The sequence below is a fragment of the Hyperolius riggenbachi genome, chromosome 1, assembly GCF_040937935.1.
Source record: "Hyperolius riggenbachi isolate aHypRig1 chromosome 1, aHypRig1.pri, whole genome shotgun sequence".
Taxonomy (NCBI): domain Eukaryota; kingdom Metazoa; phylum Chordata; class Amphibia; order Anura; family Hyperoliidae; genus Hyperolius; species Hyperolius riggenbachi.
The window spans coordinates 515,631,105-515,649,931 of NC_090646.1; the positions used below are offsets into that span (position 1 = coordinate 515,631,105).

At 44.1% G+C, this 18,827-nt stretch overlaps 1 protein-coding gene across 12 annotated transcripts in view; it reads right to left on the minus strand.

The window, feature by feature from the left end:
• The window catches only part of PITPNM2 (phosphatidylinositol transfer protein membrane associated 2), a 437,162-nt gene that overhangs the window by 184,088 nt on the left and 234,247 nt on the right, over positions 1-18,827 (minus strand). For all 12 annotated transcript variants that reach the window (XM_068244437.1, XM_068244424.1, XM_068244447.1 and 9 more), the window contains 2 exons: positions 17,389-17,603; positions 16,141-16,262 (listed from right to left, as the gene is read on the minus strand). In XM_068244437.1, the coding sequence (XP_068100538.1) occupies positions 16,141-16,262; positions 17,389-17,603 (337 nt within the window). The remainder of the gene's footprint in view (positions 1-16,140; positions 16,263-17,388; positions 17,604-18,827) is intronic.

Genomic DNA, 18,827 nt, shown 5'->3' on the forward strand with positions numbered 1-18,827 from the left:
GCCAATTAACTTATCTGTATTTTTCTTGGGATGTGAGAGGAAACCAGAGTGCTCGGAGGAAACCCACACAGACATGGGCAGAACATAAAGTCTTCTTGCAGATAGCGCCCTGGCTGGGATTCAAACCAGAAACAGATCTCTCATGTCACAGTTGGGCAGCTTCTCTAACGTGGGAGGAGAGTGGAAGTGGTAAATCTGATTTTCTCAGGGCAAAATATAAGGAACTGTGGACATGGATATCCTGAAACTACTGTATTTTGTGGACTATAAGACTCACTTTTTCTCCCCCAAAAGTGGGGGAAAAGTCACTGCGTCTTATAGTCCAGATACAGGGTGTTCCTGACTTGTGAATGCCTGCCAATACCAACCTCCAACCCACCGCAATATCGGGGACTCACTGTACTGTGCCTATGCAGAGGAGGACACGGAAGGACAAACAGAGGACACGGGGGACACAAAGGGGCATAGATGGGTACAGAGGCGGACACATGCAGGACACAAGGGGGACAGAGGAGGACGCAGGGAGACATAAGGGAACATGAGGTGCAAAGGGGGCATAATCCACAAAATGCCCCTTCACCATGGATGCACCAGGTTTAGTATACATGTTTCCACTGGTTTTTGTCCTCTAAACCTAGGTGTGTCTTATGGTTAGGAGCTTGTTATAGTGCGAAAAATATGGTAGCTTTGTGAGAAAGGGAGAGATTGACAGTGTTCTCCCAGACACAGAAGTTCTGCTGAGTTGGTCAAGAATACATTAGTGTGATAAAGGAGAAAAAGAGAGCAAACAGGTAAAATAAAAACCCAAATAAGATGCCAGTGAAGCTGATGTCAACTGAAGAAATTTGTATAACTCTTTCTGATAGGTTTCCATTTCTATGGCAAAGTGAAGGTGTGGGAAGGGGCGGGGCTTTAAAGAGGGTAGAGAGAATGTTGCAGACTCAGACCAGCATTCGCGTGCCATTGTCTTCCACTGCGGCAGTGGCGGACATACGGCCGTGCCACCGCACGAGGGCCCCTGAAGTTCCGTTGCTTCAGGGGCCCATTAAGTATATATATTTTTTTATATATATATATTTTTTTTTCCCTGGGGGGCTCCGACTCCTATCCTCCCTCACCTCGGGGGGCCCCCCTCCCGGTATGCGCGGCGGGTGAGTGGCAAATAGAGGATGTCTCCGGGGCTCCAGGCAGGCGCTAGAGGCTCAGCAGCCGCTTGGTCTCCAACTCTATATACGGCTCGCTACTAAACCAGGAAGTTGCGAGCAGTATACAGAGTTGGAGACATATTGGAGACCAAGCGGCTGAGCCTCTAGCGCCTGCCTGGAGCCCCGGAGACTTCCTGTATTTGCCGCTCTCCCGCCGCGCATACCGGGAGGGGGGCCCGACGAGGTGAGGAAGGGGGGGCAGGATAGGAGGCGGGCTCCCCACCCGGATAGCTACCCACCCACCCGGCTACCTACCTACCTACCCACCCGGCTACCTACCTAACCACCCACCCGGCTACCTACCTACCGGGCTAGTTACCAACCCACCCACCAGGCTACCTACCCACCCGCCTACCCACCCACCAGGCTGCCTACCTACCTACCTAACCACCCACCAGGCTACCTACCTACCGGGCTAGTTACCAACCCACCCACCAGGCTACCTACCCACCAGGCTACCTACCTACCCACTCACCAGGCTACCTACCCACCCAACAGGCTACCTACCCACCTAGCTACCCAGCCACCCACCAGGCTACCTACCCACCCGGCTAAGGGCTACCTACGCACACACCCACCAGGCTTCCTACCTACCTACCCAGCTACCTACCTACCTACCCACCAGGCTACCCACCCACCAGTCTACCTACCTACCCACCCACCAGGCTACCTACCCACCCACCAGGCTACCTACCCACTCAGCTACCCAGCCACCCACCCAGCTACCTACCCACCCACCCACCCACCAGGCTACCTACCCACCCAGCTAAGGGCTACCTACCCACCCACCCGGCTACCTACCCACCCACCCGGCTAAGGGCTACCTACCCACCCACCAGGCTACCTACCTAGACCAGGCTACCTACCCACCCGGCTACCTGCCCACCCACCAGGCTACCTACCCACCCACCCGGGTACCTACCCACCCACCAGGCTACCTACCCACCCGGCTAAGGGCTACCTACCCACCCACCAGGCTGCCTACCTACCTACCCTACCTACCTACCCACCCAACAGGCTACCTATTCACCCACCCACCAGGCTACCTATCCACCTAACCATCCATGGGAGCTGCGCGCCGGATGGAGGCTGGGACAGGAGGTCTGCTGCTGCAGGTGAGTAAAGGTTTTAGTTTTTTTATTTATATTAGCAGGTGTATGTTCTGGGCAGGTCTGCCACATGATTGCATGTATTTTCTGCGCAAATCTGCCGACATGATTGCACGTATTTTCTGGGCATATCTGCCGACATGATTGCACGTATTTTCTGGGCATATCTGCCGACATGATTGCACGTATTTTCTGGGCATATCTGCCGACATGATTGCACGTATTTTCTGGGCATATCTGCCGACATGATTGCACGCATTTTCTGAGCATATCTCCTGACATGTTTGCACGTATTTTCTGGGCATATCTGCCGACATGATTGCACGTATTTTCTGGGCATATCTGCCAACATGATTGCACGTATTTTCTGGGCATATCTGCCGACATGATTACACGTATTTTCTGGGCATATCTGCCGACATGATGTGTATTTTCTTGAGAAAACCTGCACAATTATGTGAATTTTCTGGGGAAAGGGTCACCAAAACTTGGCCCACTGTCTTTGCGTTGCACTTTTCAAGGGAAACTGAGGTGAGAATAATCTTGAGGCTGCCATATTTCTCTCCTTTTAAGCAATACCAGTTGCCTGGCTGCCGTGCTGGTCCTCTGCCTCTTATTCTTTCAACCATAGACCCTGAACCAGCATGCAGCAGGTCAGGGGTTTCTGACAATATTGTCAGAACTGAGAAGATTAGCTGCATGCTTGTTGCTGGTGTAATTCAGTTTATTACTGCAGCCAAATAGATCAGCAGGGCCGCCAGGCAACTAGTATTGTTTAAAAGGAAATAAACCCTCACCCCGGGTTCGCTTTAAATTACAGTTAGCTCCACCCTCATCCGGTCATTGCCACACCCATTTTTGCCGCGGCGCTACGCGGCGCAGGTTCTATCCACACCTATGTTTTAGGTTGTAGCCACACCCATTTTTTGCCGGTCGTAGGGGCCCACAATTGCAATTTTGCACAGGGGCCCACTGCTGGCTGTGTCCGCCACTGCACTGCGGTATTACTGCTGCTTCTGAGTCTATAGACCTGATACTAATATACATGAAGCTAAAAGTGATGAATCACATTATTATTATTTAGTATTTATATAGTGCTGACATCTTATGCAGCGCTGTACAGAGTATATATTGTCTTGTCACTTAACTGTCCCTCAGAGGGGCTCACAATCTAATTCCTACCATAGACTTATGTCTACGTATATATCGTGTAGTGTATGTATCGTAGTCTAGGGCCATTTTAGGGGGAAGCCAATTAACTTATCTGTGTATTTCTGAGAAGAGGGAGGAAACCAGAGTGCTTGGAAGAACCCCATACAGACATGGGGAGAACATACAAACTCCTTGCAGATGTTGACCTGGCTGGGATTCAAACCGTGGACCCTGCATTGCAAGGCGAGAGCGCCAACCACTACACCACCGTGCTGCCCACATTCAATTTGAAAAGATCTTTGTTGTCTTGGTACTATCAGGGCAGATAACTCCATGTACTTTAGTCTGATCTCCCCTACTAATTCCTAGTTTCATCAACCCTGATACCTACTACTAGCAACTCCTGCTGCAACTGAGATTTATAAGTCTGACTCTCTGTCAGCCCTGCAGGTAGTGGAGTCTATACAAAAGGCTACCCCCTCCAGTCACATAACTTCCTGACTTCTCTTCTTCTTCCGTCATCTCTCTATACCCTTTTTTTTTTCCAATGCTTTACTCCTTCAATGTGCATTTGCCAATGTATCTGATCTGATTTCTCGATAAGCCATCCGATTAGATTGCTGCAATCGATTGGAAACAATTTGTTGGGGCAACCAACTGAGGGGAAAATGATAAGCAATCCAATCAGACTAAAAGAACCGTTCTGCAATTTTCATCGACACAATGATCAATAGAGGGGTAGTTTGTCATTAATTAACATTACCTAATCTGATCGATTGTGCGGTTGATCTTTCAGGATATTGTACCATTAATGGACACCTTAAGATGTTGTTTATCTGTTCATAAAAACTTCTGCTCATAAAAATAAAAAAATAAATAAATAAATAAAAACACATGAAGAACCACAAAGGAATTTGAGAAAAATGAAGACTGTAAGAATTAAAAAAAAAATACAAGTATGAGTCATCCAGAAGCCAACAATAGTCATCTTCACAAAGATTAGTTCAACACTTGGAGTAAGACCACACTCCCTTCTCCGGTGATATAAACATACACAGCCAAAAATCTGAGCATAGATCTTTACGTCAGAGTCTCCTCTGGCATTCAGATAACATCGGCTGTTCTGACCACCCCTAAGAATCTGCCGCCAGTCACAAGAAAAATACAGAAAACGTTGAGTTTGTACAGCATCTAAAAGCTCACGCAATTACAAAGGTCTATGAAGCGATATGGTAGATATAGTATAATGTGTTTTTATTTTTCTTTTGCTGTAGCAACTGATATAAATATTACTTGAACTTCATGGTGTTTTATTTAGTTGGAGCAACTGATATTTAAACTGTTTATAACCCAGTGACATTTACTATGGATGAGGAATCTGCATAAAGCCTGGAACAATACAGTCCGGGCCCAGCCTGGCGCTGCACGCTCATCTCCCCACACTGCATACTTCAAAAGGACCTGGGCGGTTTTATTTTTAACATGCTATGGGAATCATTCAAGTTCCCTTCCTCCTGAGGTTCATTTGCCTTGTTTCTTCGCTTTTATCTTCTGTCTGTTCTTTACCTGCCCACCCACTAGAACGGCAGCGTGGGCTAAAATTAGCCAGCTGAAGTACAGCTTTGCTTTTCTGCTGTCACCTAAAGAGAGAATAATTCAGAACGCTCCTATCAAACTGTGCTACTGGGTTCAGCCGACTGCGTCACATTCCTTTTTTATGTCAGTGTGCATCTATTTCCTGCCATGGCAACCAGCTTAGGGGAGAGGGAATAATGTTTTTCTTACGACTGCCTGCCTCATTGCTAATTAGCGTCTATCTGAATGGCGTTTTCAGGATGAAGACATCTAGCCAATAAAAACAGTCCATAACCTGAAGTCAATAAATGGCCATTAGTCAGTCCTGCATTCTCTGGGGCAGCAGCAGCAGATGGCACAGTGCAGCCCCATGTTACGGGTCCTACATGGAGACAAACAGCAGCCAATAACCTGTCAATACAAACAACGTGCACAAGAAAAACATAACAATTATAGAAACGTCAATTCAGAATCATGGTACCACTATGGTAATTTACTGAAGGCGGTAATCACATGCAGCCTTCATGACTACATTATAAATTAAAGGCTGCCAGATTTTCTTTTACAGCAATACAGCTATGGTAATCCAAGAGATGATTCAGTTAGCAGGGCTGCAGACATGCTTAAACGTGTTACTTTGTATTGCAGGATAGGTCTCTAGCTTTTTAAGAGAATCTGTACTCTGAAAATCTTACATAAATAATCGTACCAGCCTGTTTGTTGTCTTCTCCTAGCCCCCTCTGTGACATTTTCGCTGTTCCCCACTGCTTTCTTGGTGATAAAATCACTGTTTTATTAATTGTTTTTGTAAACAATGAAGATGGCCGCCAAACAGGAAATACATCATCAGAGTAGGCTCCTCTCAAACATGATTTGATTGCTGGAATGTTACACCACTTGTTGCCTTAGCTGCTTGTCTGAGCTCTGAACTGATCTTTCTGCACTCACAGCTGTTCCCAAGCTCACAGCTCCTGAGCCTGCAGATGCTGGCTGTGAGCAGAGTCCTTGTCTGACTCATACACACCGCACACACACAGAGCCTGCAGGGGGCGTGGAGGTGTGTATAACTTCTCCCTATCACAGCAGAGCAGTGCATTCATCTCTGCCTCGACAAGGCTTGACAAAGGAAAGAAGATTAGATTTATTACAGAGACAGTGCAACTAGAAAAGGCTGCAGCAAGCCAGATCGCATTAGAAAAGGTGTAGGAACTTGTAGGATAGAAGAAATAAGGGTGAAAATTTTGTTACAGGGTCTCTTTAAGGGATCTACTCGAAATATAAAAGCTGGAAGCTGTATTAACTAGTAGCTACTTCTACAGTTGTCAGAAAGTTAACCACCTCTATACATGTGAGCACACAAAATACAATAAAGTCCTGATATACTGAATCCTATTGGCCGGTGTAGTAAAACTGCTGTACCATATCTGCTGGATAGCCAACTGGTTAAAGCTGTTGCCTTTGCCTAGGGTTTGAATCCCAGCTCAAGACAGTATGTAAAAGAGTAAGGAGTCTTTGGGCAAGGATCCCTAATGATCCTGGTTACCCGTTAAGCACCTCCGAAGTGGCTGCAGCCCTGAACCGCTTTGAGTCCGCCAGGAGATAAGCGCAATATAAATGTTATGTGTCTTGTCTATTTGGGCTGTGGCAGAATCATCCCAGCATACTGGACTGTAACGCAAACCTAGAGCGCTCTGTGCTGTACTTTGCCTTTGTTAGCAGGAGTCCATGGAGGATAAAAGCCATATAGGGTTCTTCCATACCACAAACGCTCAACCAACTTCACGTTTTTGGAAGAAGAAAAGTTCTGCCTGTGCCTCTTCTGTCCCCCTCTGTGTCACCACTGTTCCCCCTGTGCCTATTTTCTCCCCCTCTGTTCCCCCCGTGCCTCTTTTGTTCCCCTCTATGTCACCTCTTGCCCCCCTGTCCTAGCTAGGTATAGGTGCCTCCGTATAGGTATCCAGGTATAGGTCCCCTAGTATAGGTAGCAAGGCATAGGTGCCCCCAGTATATGTATCCAGCCATAGCTGTCCCCAGTATAGGTTAGCAAGGTACAGGTGCCCCCAGTATAGGTAGCGAGCTATAAGTGTCCCAGTATAGGTAGCCAGGCACAGGTGCCATAGTGTAGGTAGTGAGTTATAGATGCTCCAGTATAGATAGCCAGGTACAGGTGGTGCCCCAGTGTGGGTAGTGAGCTATAGGTGCCCAAGAATAGATAGTCAGGTACAAGTGGTGCCCCAGTGTAGGTAGCGAGCTATAGGTGCCCCAGACTAGACAGCCAGCTACACGTGGTGCCCCAGTGTAGGTATCGAGCCATGGGGTGCCCCAAAATAGATAGCCAGGTGGTGCTCCAGTATAATCTTACATAGCCCCATTACCGTGCGGACTCCTCTCGCCGGGCTCTTCTCCTCTCTTTGCGCTCTACTCTTCTCATCACGTCCTCCCACTATGTTTACTTCCGGCAGCACCTCTGACGTCATGACAGGCTGTCGGGTAACTATGGCGACAGGACGCGAGACGGCGAGAGGAGGAGAGCGTGGTGACAGGAGGAGAGCCTGGCGAGAGGAGTCCACGCAGGAACTGGGCTAAGTAAGTTACTGCCCCCTTGCCACGAACACTGCTTGCCACACCCCAGATTGAGAAACACTGTCCAAGGTGATATTTCCACACCTCGCCAATAAAACGCTTTTTACGCCACTAGCAAAGCAACAAAAAAAATACTCAAAATAATTCTGACAGTACTTTTTCACCCATTTTTTTAGTGCTTTTTCTATTGCAAAAATGCTCAAAAGTAGAAGATGAAAAAGTTACCAATAGTTGGATAAGGGCCAAAGTGTTTATGCCCGGTTAAAAATGTGACCATTATGTAACTGGTAGTCTATAATAGTATCCAAGAGTTCACCTACAGACTGAAAATAGCGCTGAAAGACAAATACAGTAACTCAATCACACAATCATTTTACTTCAACTTCACTACTTGTTCAATAAACTGTCGATTACATAAAATCTTTAAAGTAGCAACAAGGTAAAAACTAAAATTCCTCTTGATAATGTGTTAAGGTGGCCACTAACGATACAATTTGCCCGAACGATCCTTTACTAATGATTCTTCATATGAACAATCAGAAATGATCGTTTGGGACCACTAATAGACAAAAATCTCCTAACCAATCCGAACAGATTAATGAAATTGTTCCGAAAATACGATCACTTTCATTCATCTGACCAGATTGGTTGGGAAATTTGTCCAATAGTGGTCCCAAACAATCATTTCTGATCGTTCATATGAAGAATCATTTGTTCGCGATCGTTCAGCATATTGTATGGTTAGTGGCTGCCTTTACTCTGCGAAACTAAATAGAAAGTCTGTTTTAGTTACTGTATGAGAAAAAAATCCTGGAAAGTAAAGCCTGCTGTGCTTTACAACAGCATCCTTACAGAAGAAAGTTATCACAGCCTTCAGACAGCACCTCTCCCCTCTCCCTTGAACAGTCTTCTCTGATCACCCAAGCCTTTCCACAATGTAAATATGAAATACTCAGGAAAGGTTATATACAGAAGAAAACAAAACTGCAAACAAAAAAACCCAGATGTTTATTTACACAACATATGCCACTTTACCACCAGCTTTATTGTGACAGTAAAAATGGCGGATCAGTGGGGAAAATTCACTCCAGTAGACTCATTTGCCGTCTAAGAAAAATAACCACAAGATTAGCAACAATGTATTTCAGGTCTGCAAAAATGTCATAGTAGCAAATTACTTTTGGGAAGTCAAGACTGCATAACTGATTCTTTTTTTTCATTACACAACTGGTATATCCCTAAAAATATATCTGTGTCCAGTCCTTTAATTAAAAACTGGCAGAATTAAATCCATGCTTGATAAATGCTTGAAGTAATGGGGTTCAGATCTACCCCCTTAATACAATAGCCACTGATGTCTACTGCGGATTCAGAAGACAGGCTACGATAATTCAAGAGTCATGTATAAACATCCACAAGAGGGTTTACGTTGGTACATTTTTGAAATTGAGCCGAAGAGCTGTTATATAAAAGTGCAAAGCAATGACATAACATTCTTCCAGCATAGTCGTGTCTAAAAATGAAACATGCTCAGAAAAGTGGTCTGTGTAGCAAAAAGTTACACTTGAGTGAATGGCTGCAAAACATTTTAATAGGTTTTGTAAGATCCTGAACATCGTTATTCTTCCAAATGCCAAAAAAGCACAATGAGGTTCAGAATAAAACATAAAACATCACAATACAAAAGCTTAATCTAACTCTGCAGGCTCCAAAATGGCATCTCTGCCTCTGAGTCTCCTGATGGGAGGGCATTTTTGTGTATTAATGAAGGTGAAACTACACCAATCCTACAACAGTATACTCAGGTTGTTGTTGTCATTGTTTTGATGCATCTATGGTTCACACTGCTTTTCATAACAACTTCTTTCAACTGTAATATATGCTTCCTGATTACTGGCTTGCTTCAACACTATGCAAACAACTAGACAGTATAAACATGTGTACTTAAATACATCTAGTGACCACTTATAGTCTATGGCCTCAGTTCACTAAGTAGTTTAGACTAGTCTACTGATGGTTTGGTGTAAAGCAGTTGCATCAAAAGGTAATTCACTAATAATTACCAAATGTTTTAGACCTGTTTTTAGACCTGGTTGAAAACATTTGGCAATTAGGTCGGTAAAGCAGGGGAAATGATCAAAAGATGCAATTCACAAAGGCAAACAAGGAGTAACCAAGCCCACTTTTCCTGACAGAGATTAGTCCAGCTGATTTCTGTCAGTAAAGTAATTCTGTGAGGTATTTTAAACATGAGGATGGAAGCTTTTGAATTAATTATGCAGAAGTTTTATTGTATCCAGATGAGAGCTCATCAGAGAAGAAGGATGTCAGTCATAGCTACTCGTTTGTGAATTGCATCTTTTGATACCGACCTAATTACTGAATGTTTTAGACCAGGTCTAAAACGTTTGGTAATTATTAGTGAATTCCCTTTTGATGCAACTGATTTACACCAAACCATCAGTAGACTAAAAACCATCAGTAGACTAGTAGAGATGTGGTGAACGGTTCCCGAACCGTTCGCCGGCGAACATCTACAAATCCCTGGGGCTCTTACTACTTCCGTGTCGCACTGACCCGGAGTAGTACGCCTGCGCTGCCCGGCTGAGCGCGTCCTAGATCGCGCCCCTGTTGCCGGGTACTTTCTGCGCATGTGCGTGACGTCATGAATGACGTCACGCTGTAAATGCTGCACATATTACATATTGTAAACAGCTGGTGTAATTATTGTAATCTTCAATTCTCTTGTAACTGAGAATACTGTGTGTTCTCCTCACCTGCGAGTGTGGGAGTTCAGGGTGTTTTGTTTTTGTGTTATGTTAGTATATTTTGTATTGACAAAACTCTTTTCAATAAAAAGAAGTTATAAAAAAAATAAAAAATGAATGACGTCACGCTCATGCGCAGAGAGTGCCCGGCAACAGGAGCACGATCTAGGACGTGCTCAGCCGGGCAGCGCAGGCGTACTACTCCGGGTCAGTGCGACACGGAAGTAGTAAGAGCTCCAGAGATGTTCGCCGGGCGAACAGTTCGCCACATCTCTATAGACTAGTCTAAACTGATTAGTGAATTGTGGCCTATATCTCTTACGCACACCCAATTACTTAACTGTAACTTCTGTGTATAGCTATGCATTTTGATCCTACATTGAAATGTATTTGATTATGCAGTTTGTATACTGTAATGTTTTGGGAATCTCGTTCGATAAAACCTTCAGGTACACAGGTTTTTTTCCCTTAAAAACCAAAACAATTTTCACATTTCAGCGCACCTACCATTCATTCACCGATAACTTTGTTACATATCACACTGAAATGATCTATATATTGGAGGGGTTCATCACAAATTAGGCATTCTTTGGGTGGTACTTTTTGTTAAGAATTTATTTTATTGCATACTTTAGATGCATTTTTAAGGAGTCATCAGGGGGATATGAGGACAATAAGTGTTACTTACCCGGGTCTTCGCTGCAGCTCCGTAGTGAGCTGTTCGCCTGTGAAGCTTCCCGGTCCCCGGCGATGACGTCAGTACTGCGCCTGCACGAGCGGCACTGTCAGTCACCGCCACGCAGACCGAAGCGTAGTGCGCCGGGAACCGGGAAGCTTCACCGGCGAACAACTCACCGCGGAGCTGCAGCGAGGGACATGCTGGGGGCTTGGGGCTGGACGAAGCCCCGGGTAAGTAGCACTTATTGTCCTCATATCCCCTTGATGACTCCTTTAAAGGGAATAATAAGAAAAAAACAGGAAAAAAACTATTTTTATTCATTATAGTTTTAAAATATAATGTGCTTAGAGACTTAAAACCCACATGTTTTAGTTGCCCATTTTGTCCCAGATATTACAACGTTAAAATTGTGTCCCCAGTACAATGTATGGCGATAATATTTTATCTGGAAATAAAGGTGTATTTTTTCTGTTTAGTGATTTTTAATACTATTACATGACTTTATTTGCAAAATTAACAGTAATATACCTTCATGACATACATATTAAAAAAGCGCCTAAGATAAGTTTTGTTTTTAAATTATGTATTTTTTTTAACAAGTGTTTTATTTTGCTAACTATGGGGCAGGGGTGGAAGGGTTTAAAAAAAAAATGTCTTAAATTTTTCCATGTAAAAGTGTATAATTGTGTATTTGGGTGTATTTTTACTTTTTGGTAACAGGATGGTGCTAAACTAACTTCCATGTTCTATAAAAAGAACACGGAAGCAAACATTTACATCTGATTTTTTGAATGAGAGGCTGCGTCTCGCTGCCAAAGGTTCCGATTTATCACAGGCACAGTAATCGAGTTTGGAAACAGCTGTTTCTCATACCCTAATCATGGAAGGAGGGGATTGCGACGTTAACGGAAACAGCGCAGGAATCGTGAACGGTGGCAGTTAGTAAACAATACGTATATCTACGCGGCTGATCCACAAGTAAAGTATACAGGGGTGTAGATATGTGTAGCAAAGATCCAGAAATGGTTAAAGAGGAACTGTAGCGAAAATAATGTGATGAAAAAAAATTACAGGTTTTTTTACAATAATTTAGTCATGGTTTGTAAAATCTTTCCTCACCCTGATTTACATTCTGAAATTTATCACAGGTGGCGACATCTTTAGTACTGTCAGGTGATCTCTGTAAAATGTTAGTTTAAAAACTTAAAAACCAAAACAATTTTCACATTTTAGCGCACCTACCATTCATTCACCGATAACTTTGTTACTTATCACACTGATAAGTTTGTCACAAATTAGGCATTCTTTGGGTGGTACTTTTTGTTAAGAATTTATTTTATTGCATATTTTAGATGCATTTTAACCACCCTGGCGTTCTGATTAAATCGCCAGGGTGGCTGCGGGAGGGTTTTTTTTAAATAAAAAAAAAACTATTTCATGCAGCCAACTGAAAGTTGGCTGCATGAAAGCCCACTAGAGGGCGCACCGGAGGCGATCTTCCGATCGCCTCCGGCGCCCATAATAAACAAGGAAGGCCGCAATGAGCGGCCTTCCTTGTTTTGCTTATATCGTCGCCATAGCGACGAGCGGAGTGACGTCATCGACGTCAGCCGACGTCCTGACGTCAGCCGCCTCCGATCCAGCCCTTAGCGCTGGCCGGAACTTTTTGTTCCGGCTGCGCAGGGCTCAGGCGGCTAGGGGGGCCCTCTTTCGCCGCTGCTCGCGGCGAATCGCCGCAGAGCGGCGGCGATCAGGCAGCACACGCGGCTGGCAAAGTGCCGGCTGCGTGTGCTGCTTTTTATTTGATAAAAATCGGCCCAGCAGGGCCTGAGCGGCGACCTCCGGCGGTGTTGGACGAGCTGAGCTCGTCCAGACCGCTCAGGTGGTTAAAGGAGTCATCAGGGGGATATGAGGACAATAAGTGCTACTTACCCGGGGCTTCGTCCAGCCCCAAGCTCCCAGGCATGTCCCTCGCTGCAGCTCCGCGGTGAGCTGTTCGCCTGTGAAGCTTCCCGGTCCCCAGCGATGATGTCAGGCCAACCTGGAGGTCGGCCTGTACTGCGCCTGCGTGAGCGGCACTGTCAATCACCGCCACGCGGACCGGAGCGTACTGCGCCGGGACCGGGAAGCTTCACCGGCAAACAACTCACCGCAGGGCTGCAGCGAGGGACATGCTGGGAGCTTGGGGCTGGACGAAGCCCTGGGTAAGTAAAACTTATTGTCCTCATATCCCCTTGATGACTCCTTTAAAGGGAATAATAAGAATAATAAGAATAAAAAGGGAAAAAAACTCTTTTTATTCATTATGGTTTTAAAATAGAATGTGCTTAGATACATAAAACCCACATGTTTTAGTTGCCCATTTTGTCCCAGTTATTACAAAGTTTAAATTGTGTCCCCGGTACAATGTATGGCGATAAATTTTTATAAAGCCAGTAGAAAATACATCTGGCCTCCCAGAATAACCTGGGGTGAGAAGTCCATTTATCTAAACAGCCTAAGAGCAGTGACATACATCACTGGGAGGATATATATCAGAGCCGCTTTAAAAAAAATCAAGGTGAAACTGCCTGTTTTCTACTGTTATGCGATGCACACACATTCTTCATTTTCTGTCCCTGTTTTAACCAGCAATAATAAACACTGGGTTCATTATGACACAACACTGCCTTCGCTCACCTCATTGTTTACATATGCTTACTGCCACAGTTTGGAACAGTAAATCCTACTTTATTTAAAAACAAAACAGGTTGTTGGTACTTTAATTTGAATACTAAGAGTTGACCAAGCATTGTTTAACAGTACAACACACAAAATAAATGTACAAAAGGCCCTGTGATGTACAATCAGTTTTACATTTATGTAAAGTTTTATTTGCCCGTATAGGTCTTGCTTGTTATTTAGGATACTGAATTTTGAAATGTTGTGTTGGCTGTCCTTGGTTTTGAACTGTGTGCTCAGCAAGCGAGTGAGCAGTTACCAGGCAGCATTGAGCAGTTACCAGGCAGCATTGAGCAGTTACCAGGCAGCAGTGAGCAGTTACCAGGCAGCAGTGAGCAGTTACCAGGCAGCAGTGAGCAGTTACCAGGCAGCAGTGAGCAGTTACCAGGCAGCATTAAAGTGGATCTGAAATGAACTTTTACTCATTGCATAATTGTGTTCCTTTCCTATTGTTTACAGGGCATTCCTCAATCCAAATACTTTGTTTTTGTTTTAATACTCTTATTCCCTATAAACAAAACAAGCCTTGCCCACAGGTTTTCAGAGAGCCAAGGCATTTTCAGACAGTAGCAAGGGCTCATGGGAGCTCAGTCTGGACAGGAGGAGGGGGAGGTATTACTAGCCAGAGATTTCAGAGGCAGAGGGGAGGAGGAGGGGGGATTAGGTTTTTTTTCACAGGCTCAAGATGCAGATAAGCTTGCCTGTTTGTAATGTTTACAAACAACATAGCTGCTGTCATTGTATCACGGGAAGAAATAATCATATTCTATTGAAGCTGTTTGCAGCTAGATTTATCTAAACTTTAGATAAGATATATAGACAAGTTACTAGTTATAGTTAGTTTTTCATCTTGGATTCACTTTGAGCAGTTACCACAGGCAGCAGTGAGCAGTTACCAGGCAGCAGCAAGCACTTGAGAGGCATTTCACTTCCTAGCAACTGCCATGGAAAAGAGGCCATACTCATACTCATACAGGTGTCCGTGTTTTATTTTCTTCAAATAAAAAAAGTCTTATTATAAAAAAATATATATATATAACAGTTAGATTTTGTAAAAATGAGGTCACTTTGCACGGATTGTGCCACATTAAACCAACTTGCTGATCCTAAAATACTGATGTGGCCATTCTGTACAAAAAATGAGCCCCTTCATGGAGAGGTGGCCACATCCTGGACAGATAAGCAACACCGGCATCCTCATTCAGCTGATGTTTATAGTTGCTAGGCAGAGCATGTCTGTCTGCTGGAGATCCATTATAGGCAAGTGGATGAGCAGAAATAACATTTCTCATGCAGTGTCTCTGTATGTGAACACTGAGATCAAGGCTTCCATTAATGTACACACATACATAAGGATCCAGTGGAAAGAGCAGAATGACGTCTTAACAGTGCGTATGCCTGAGAGTTTAACAAGTATTCCTCTTATAGCAGTTCAGGAGATTGGAATAGTGAAGCAGTAGGCCTCATGCATAGCTTTTCATATTTATATTAGAACAGTTTTTTTGTTTGGACACCATCTTGCATGTTGTTCATGAAAGCCAGCCGCACTGCGTGGCCACGTCCCCTGAGGGCACGGCGCGTGACCTTAGCTGTGGCCCTGCACATATGCACTACGGCACTGGGCGGCAAACACGGAAGCAGAGGTACGCAGAAGCCTGCAGTTTTATTATATAGGATACATAGAAATGAAAAGGTTCTGAGAGTGTGAAAGAAAGAAAAAAGGTCAAAGTATGGGATGGTGAAAACTGGAACATTTATCTCCTTCAATGCTTTGTAGCACACTAGTGTGAATGAGCACCACTGAAATAATGCACTCTCATTATACTGTACATGCATTTTGCCTGTGTTGTGTAAGACAGTGCGTTGTGAATGGACATATACATGTGCTCAGGTTTTAATGTATGTTAAAGTATACCTGAGGTGAGAGAGATATGGCTTGCAACCTGCTGATCACTTTGACTGCAGCAGTGTCCGAAACACATACCTGAAAGTATGTTACTAATCCATTCAGACGTCAGTCAGACTTCAATCAGAGCACCTGATCTGCATGCTTGTTCGGGGTCTATGGCTAAAAATCAGCAGGGCAGTCGGGTAATTTGCATTATTGAAAAACAAATAAGTATGGCAGCCTCCACATCCATGTCACTTCAGGTGTTCTTTTACACCAGATATATGCCAATATAGGTCTTAGCAATGTGAGTTTTCTGCATGTGTGGCCATTCACAAAACTGAACTGTTACTCGGACTTTAAGATAGTTATTTTAAATACTGGTACATCATACAACAGAAAGATCAAAATAAGTGTGTAAAAGTCACAACTAGGCAGGATGGATAGATGGGGTACTTACCCAGTACCGTCTGCCTCTTCTCAGCAGGAGAAAGGTTAAAAACATTGGCAAGGTCTCCAGAGTCAGATTTATAGAAGGTTTCAATATCTATGGAAAATTTTTCCACAAATGGGCAGGTGTATCTGTGGGAAACAAAGTTGAAAAAAAATAAGAAGAAGAAGAAGAAGAAGGAAACCTTCCAACTTTTATTATAAAAATAATAATCAATATAGAATACAAGAGTTAGTCAGCCCAGACTAGGTGCCAAAATCTACCAAATATTTGTGTGGATAAGCTCTTCCGCACATATGCCAACCCCCCCCCCCCCCCCCCCCCCATTATGGCCCAAAATATCGGCCAAAAACCATGACCCACCAATGAGCTGACCCTCCAATGTGCAGCTGTAGCTCCCCGATGCAAAGCATGCATTGCAACGTACTGGTGGATGCAGAGGAGAGGCGGGGCAAGGCGCCGGAAGCCAAGTGATGTGGGGTCTTTGGGGCGGCTTAGTAGGACAAGACACCGCAGGCCAATATAACTTTTCTTTACAGCAAGTCTTCAGGATCTTGTAAATTAGGATGGAGGTCCACTTTATGTTACTACTGCTCTATTTACCATAAGTACTACACATGCAATTGATTATCACATAAACTTATTTTCATTTCAGGTTTTCTGAACGAGTTGTGTATAAAAAAAAAAATTACAGAAAGAAAAAAATCATATATCAGATCACACACAGAGAATTCTTTTGATTTATTTAATTGCACTCTACATGATCAACTGAATGCTTCAGATAAGTAACTCTTTGTCAGGGGCATAACGAGGGTGCATGGGGCCCCTTCAGGAAGAGTCCGTGGGGCCCCATGCTTAAAAAACCTGACCCCCCACTCCCCCTCAGGTGTGGCCCGCCTCTGGAACCCCAGCCACGGCTCCGCTCCCTCCTCTTCACTGTGAGGGGCCACAGCAAGCGCCAGCTTTCCTTGGAAGGCTCTGATGTCCCATGAGATGCATTGGGGGATGGGGGAGGGGGCACTGGTGTGTTGGTCACACGCTACAGAGTGAAGAGGAGAGAGTTTGCTACAGCGATGCAAACATGTGCACACTGTTCTGCACTGCAAGAAAAGAGGGTGACTGGCCCTCTTAGCCCCCAAACCTCAAACCCCCTCTGCTCACTGGGACTATTGTTACGCCCATGCTGTGTTACCTATTGATGTAGTCAGAGCATCAGGCATTTTTGCTCAATCCTTTCACACAAGAAAGCCTAAATACCTGGTTCTTGTATAAGGATATGCATTCCATGACTCCTCCTCCACTCGTAGTGCAGCTTTAGGCAGGATGGATCGGAACCAGCTTGGGATGTGCATGCCAATGTGATAAACCTTGTGTGTATACTGGCCAATGCCACCAGGGCCATCTGTGTATGGTCTGTTCTCCAGGATTTCCACTCCACTGCCTTCGCCGCATGTCTCTTCTCTGCTTTTTTTCTGAAAAATAAAGATAAAAATTTATATTGGTGTGTCTTAGTAGAAATTATGAAATCAAATAGCATACAGTCAGTTTGTATATTTACCATAAGGAATGAATGCACAATGCTATCCAGGTCAGCATTGATGGCAAGGTGACCCAGAATCACCAGTATTTTATGTGGTAAACAAATGGAACCTAAAAAGCTCAATTATAGAAAATGCAAAAATACTGTTTTGACTCTTAAAGTGGATCGAAGATAAACTTTTACTCATTGCATAATGGTGTCCCTTACATATAGTTTACAGGGCATTCCTCAAGACAAATACTTTTTGTTGTTATTTTAATACCCTAATGCCCTATAAACTAAACAAGCCTCACCCACAGCTCCTCCAGCGCCTAGGCATTCTGAGTCCCATGTAGCAAGTGCTCATGGGAGCTCAGTGTAGGGAGGAGGAGGTTTTTCCTGAAGGAGGAGGAGGAGGCAGTTTTAACAGCCAGAGATTTCAGAGGGAAGGGGGCAGAGAGAGAAGGAGAGAGGAGTGGAGTTTTCACAGGATGAGGGGTAAGATGCAGAGCAACTTGCCTGTGTGTAATGATGTCAAGCAGAATATGGCTGCTCTCATTGTTTCACAGGAAATTGTTTCATATACTGTTGAAGCTGTTTGCAGCTAGATTTGCTGTATAAACTATCTAAACCTTAGATAAGATATATAGACAAGTTATTTGTTATAGTTAGTTTTTCATCTCAGATCCACTTGAATATACATGACACACATGATAACCTTGCCGGAAATGTAATTTTCATAACACAGCACTTCATGACAGACAATTATTATTGCCTTTTTTAATCACTGGTTTATAGCACATCCACAAACCAAACACCATGTGCAACAAGGTAACAACAACAGTGTGCTTTTCTCCCATAGGACTAAAAGAGCTTAGGCTTTCTCAGGTTCAATAATTGGTAGTAGGGTGAATTATTAACACAGCGGATAAAATTAAATTTTTACAGATGCCAAACTGAACAGGTGAGTTTTCGGTCTGGATTTAAACACATACAGAGATGGAGCTGTCCTGATTTGCTGAGGTAAGGAGTTCCAGAATGTAGGAGGGGCATGGCAGAATGCTCTGTGACCAAAGGTTTTCAGGTGGACTCTGGTCAGGCAAGAGGTGACATCACTGCCATTTATTTTATGATCACCAAACCAGAACTGACATGTTCACTAGTATTGGTAAAATGT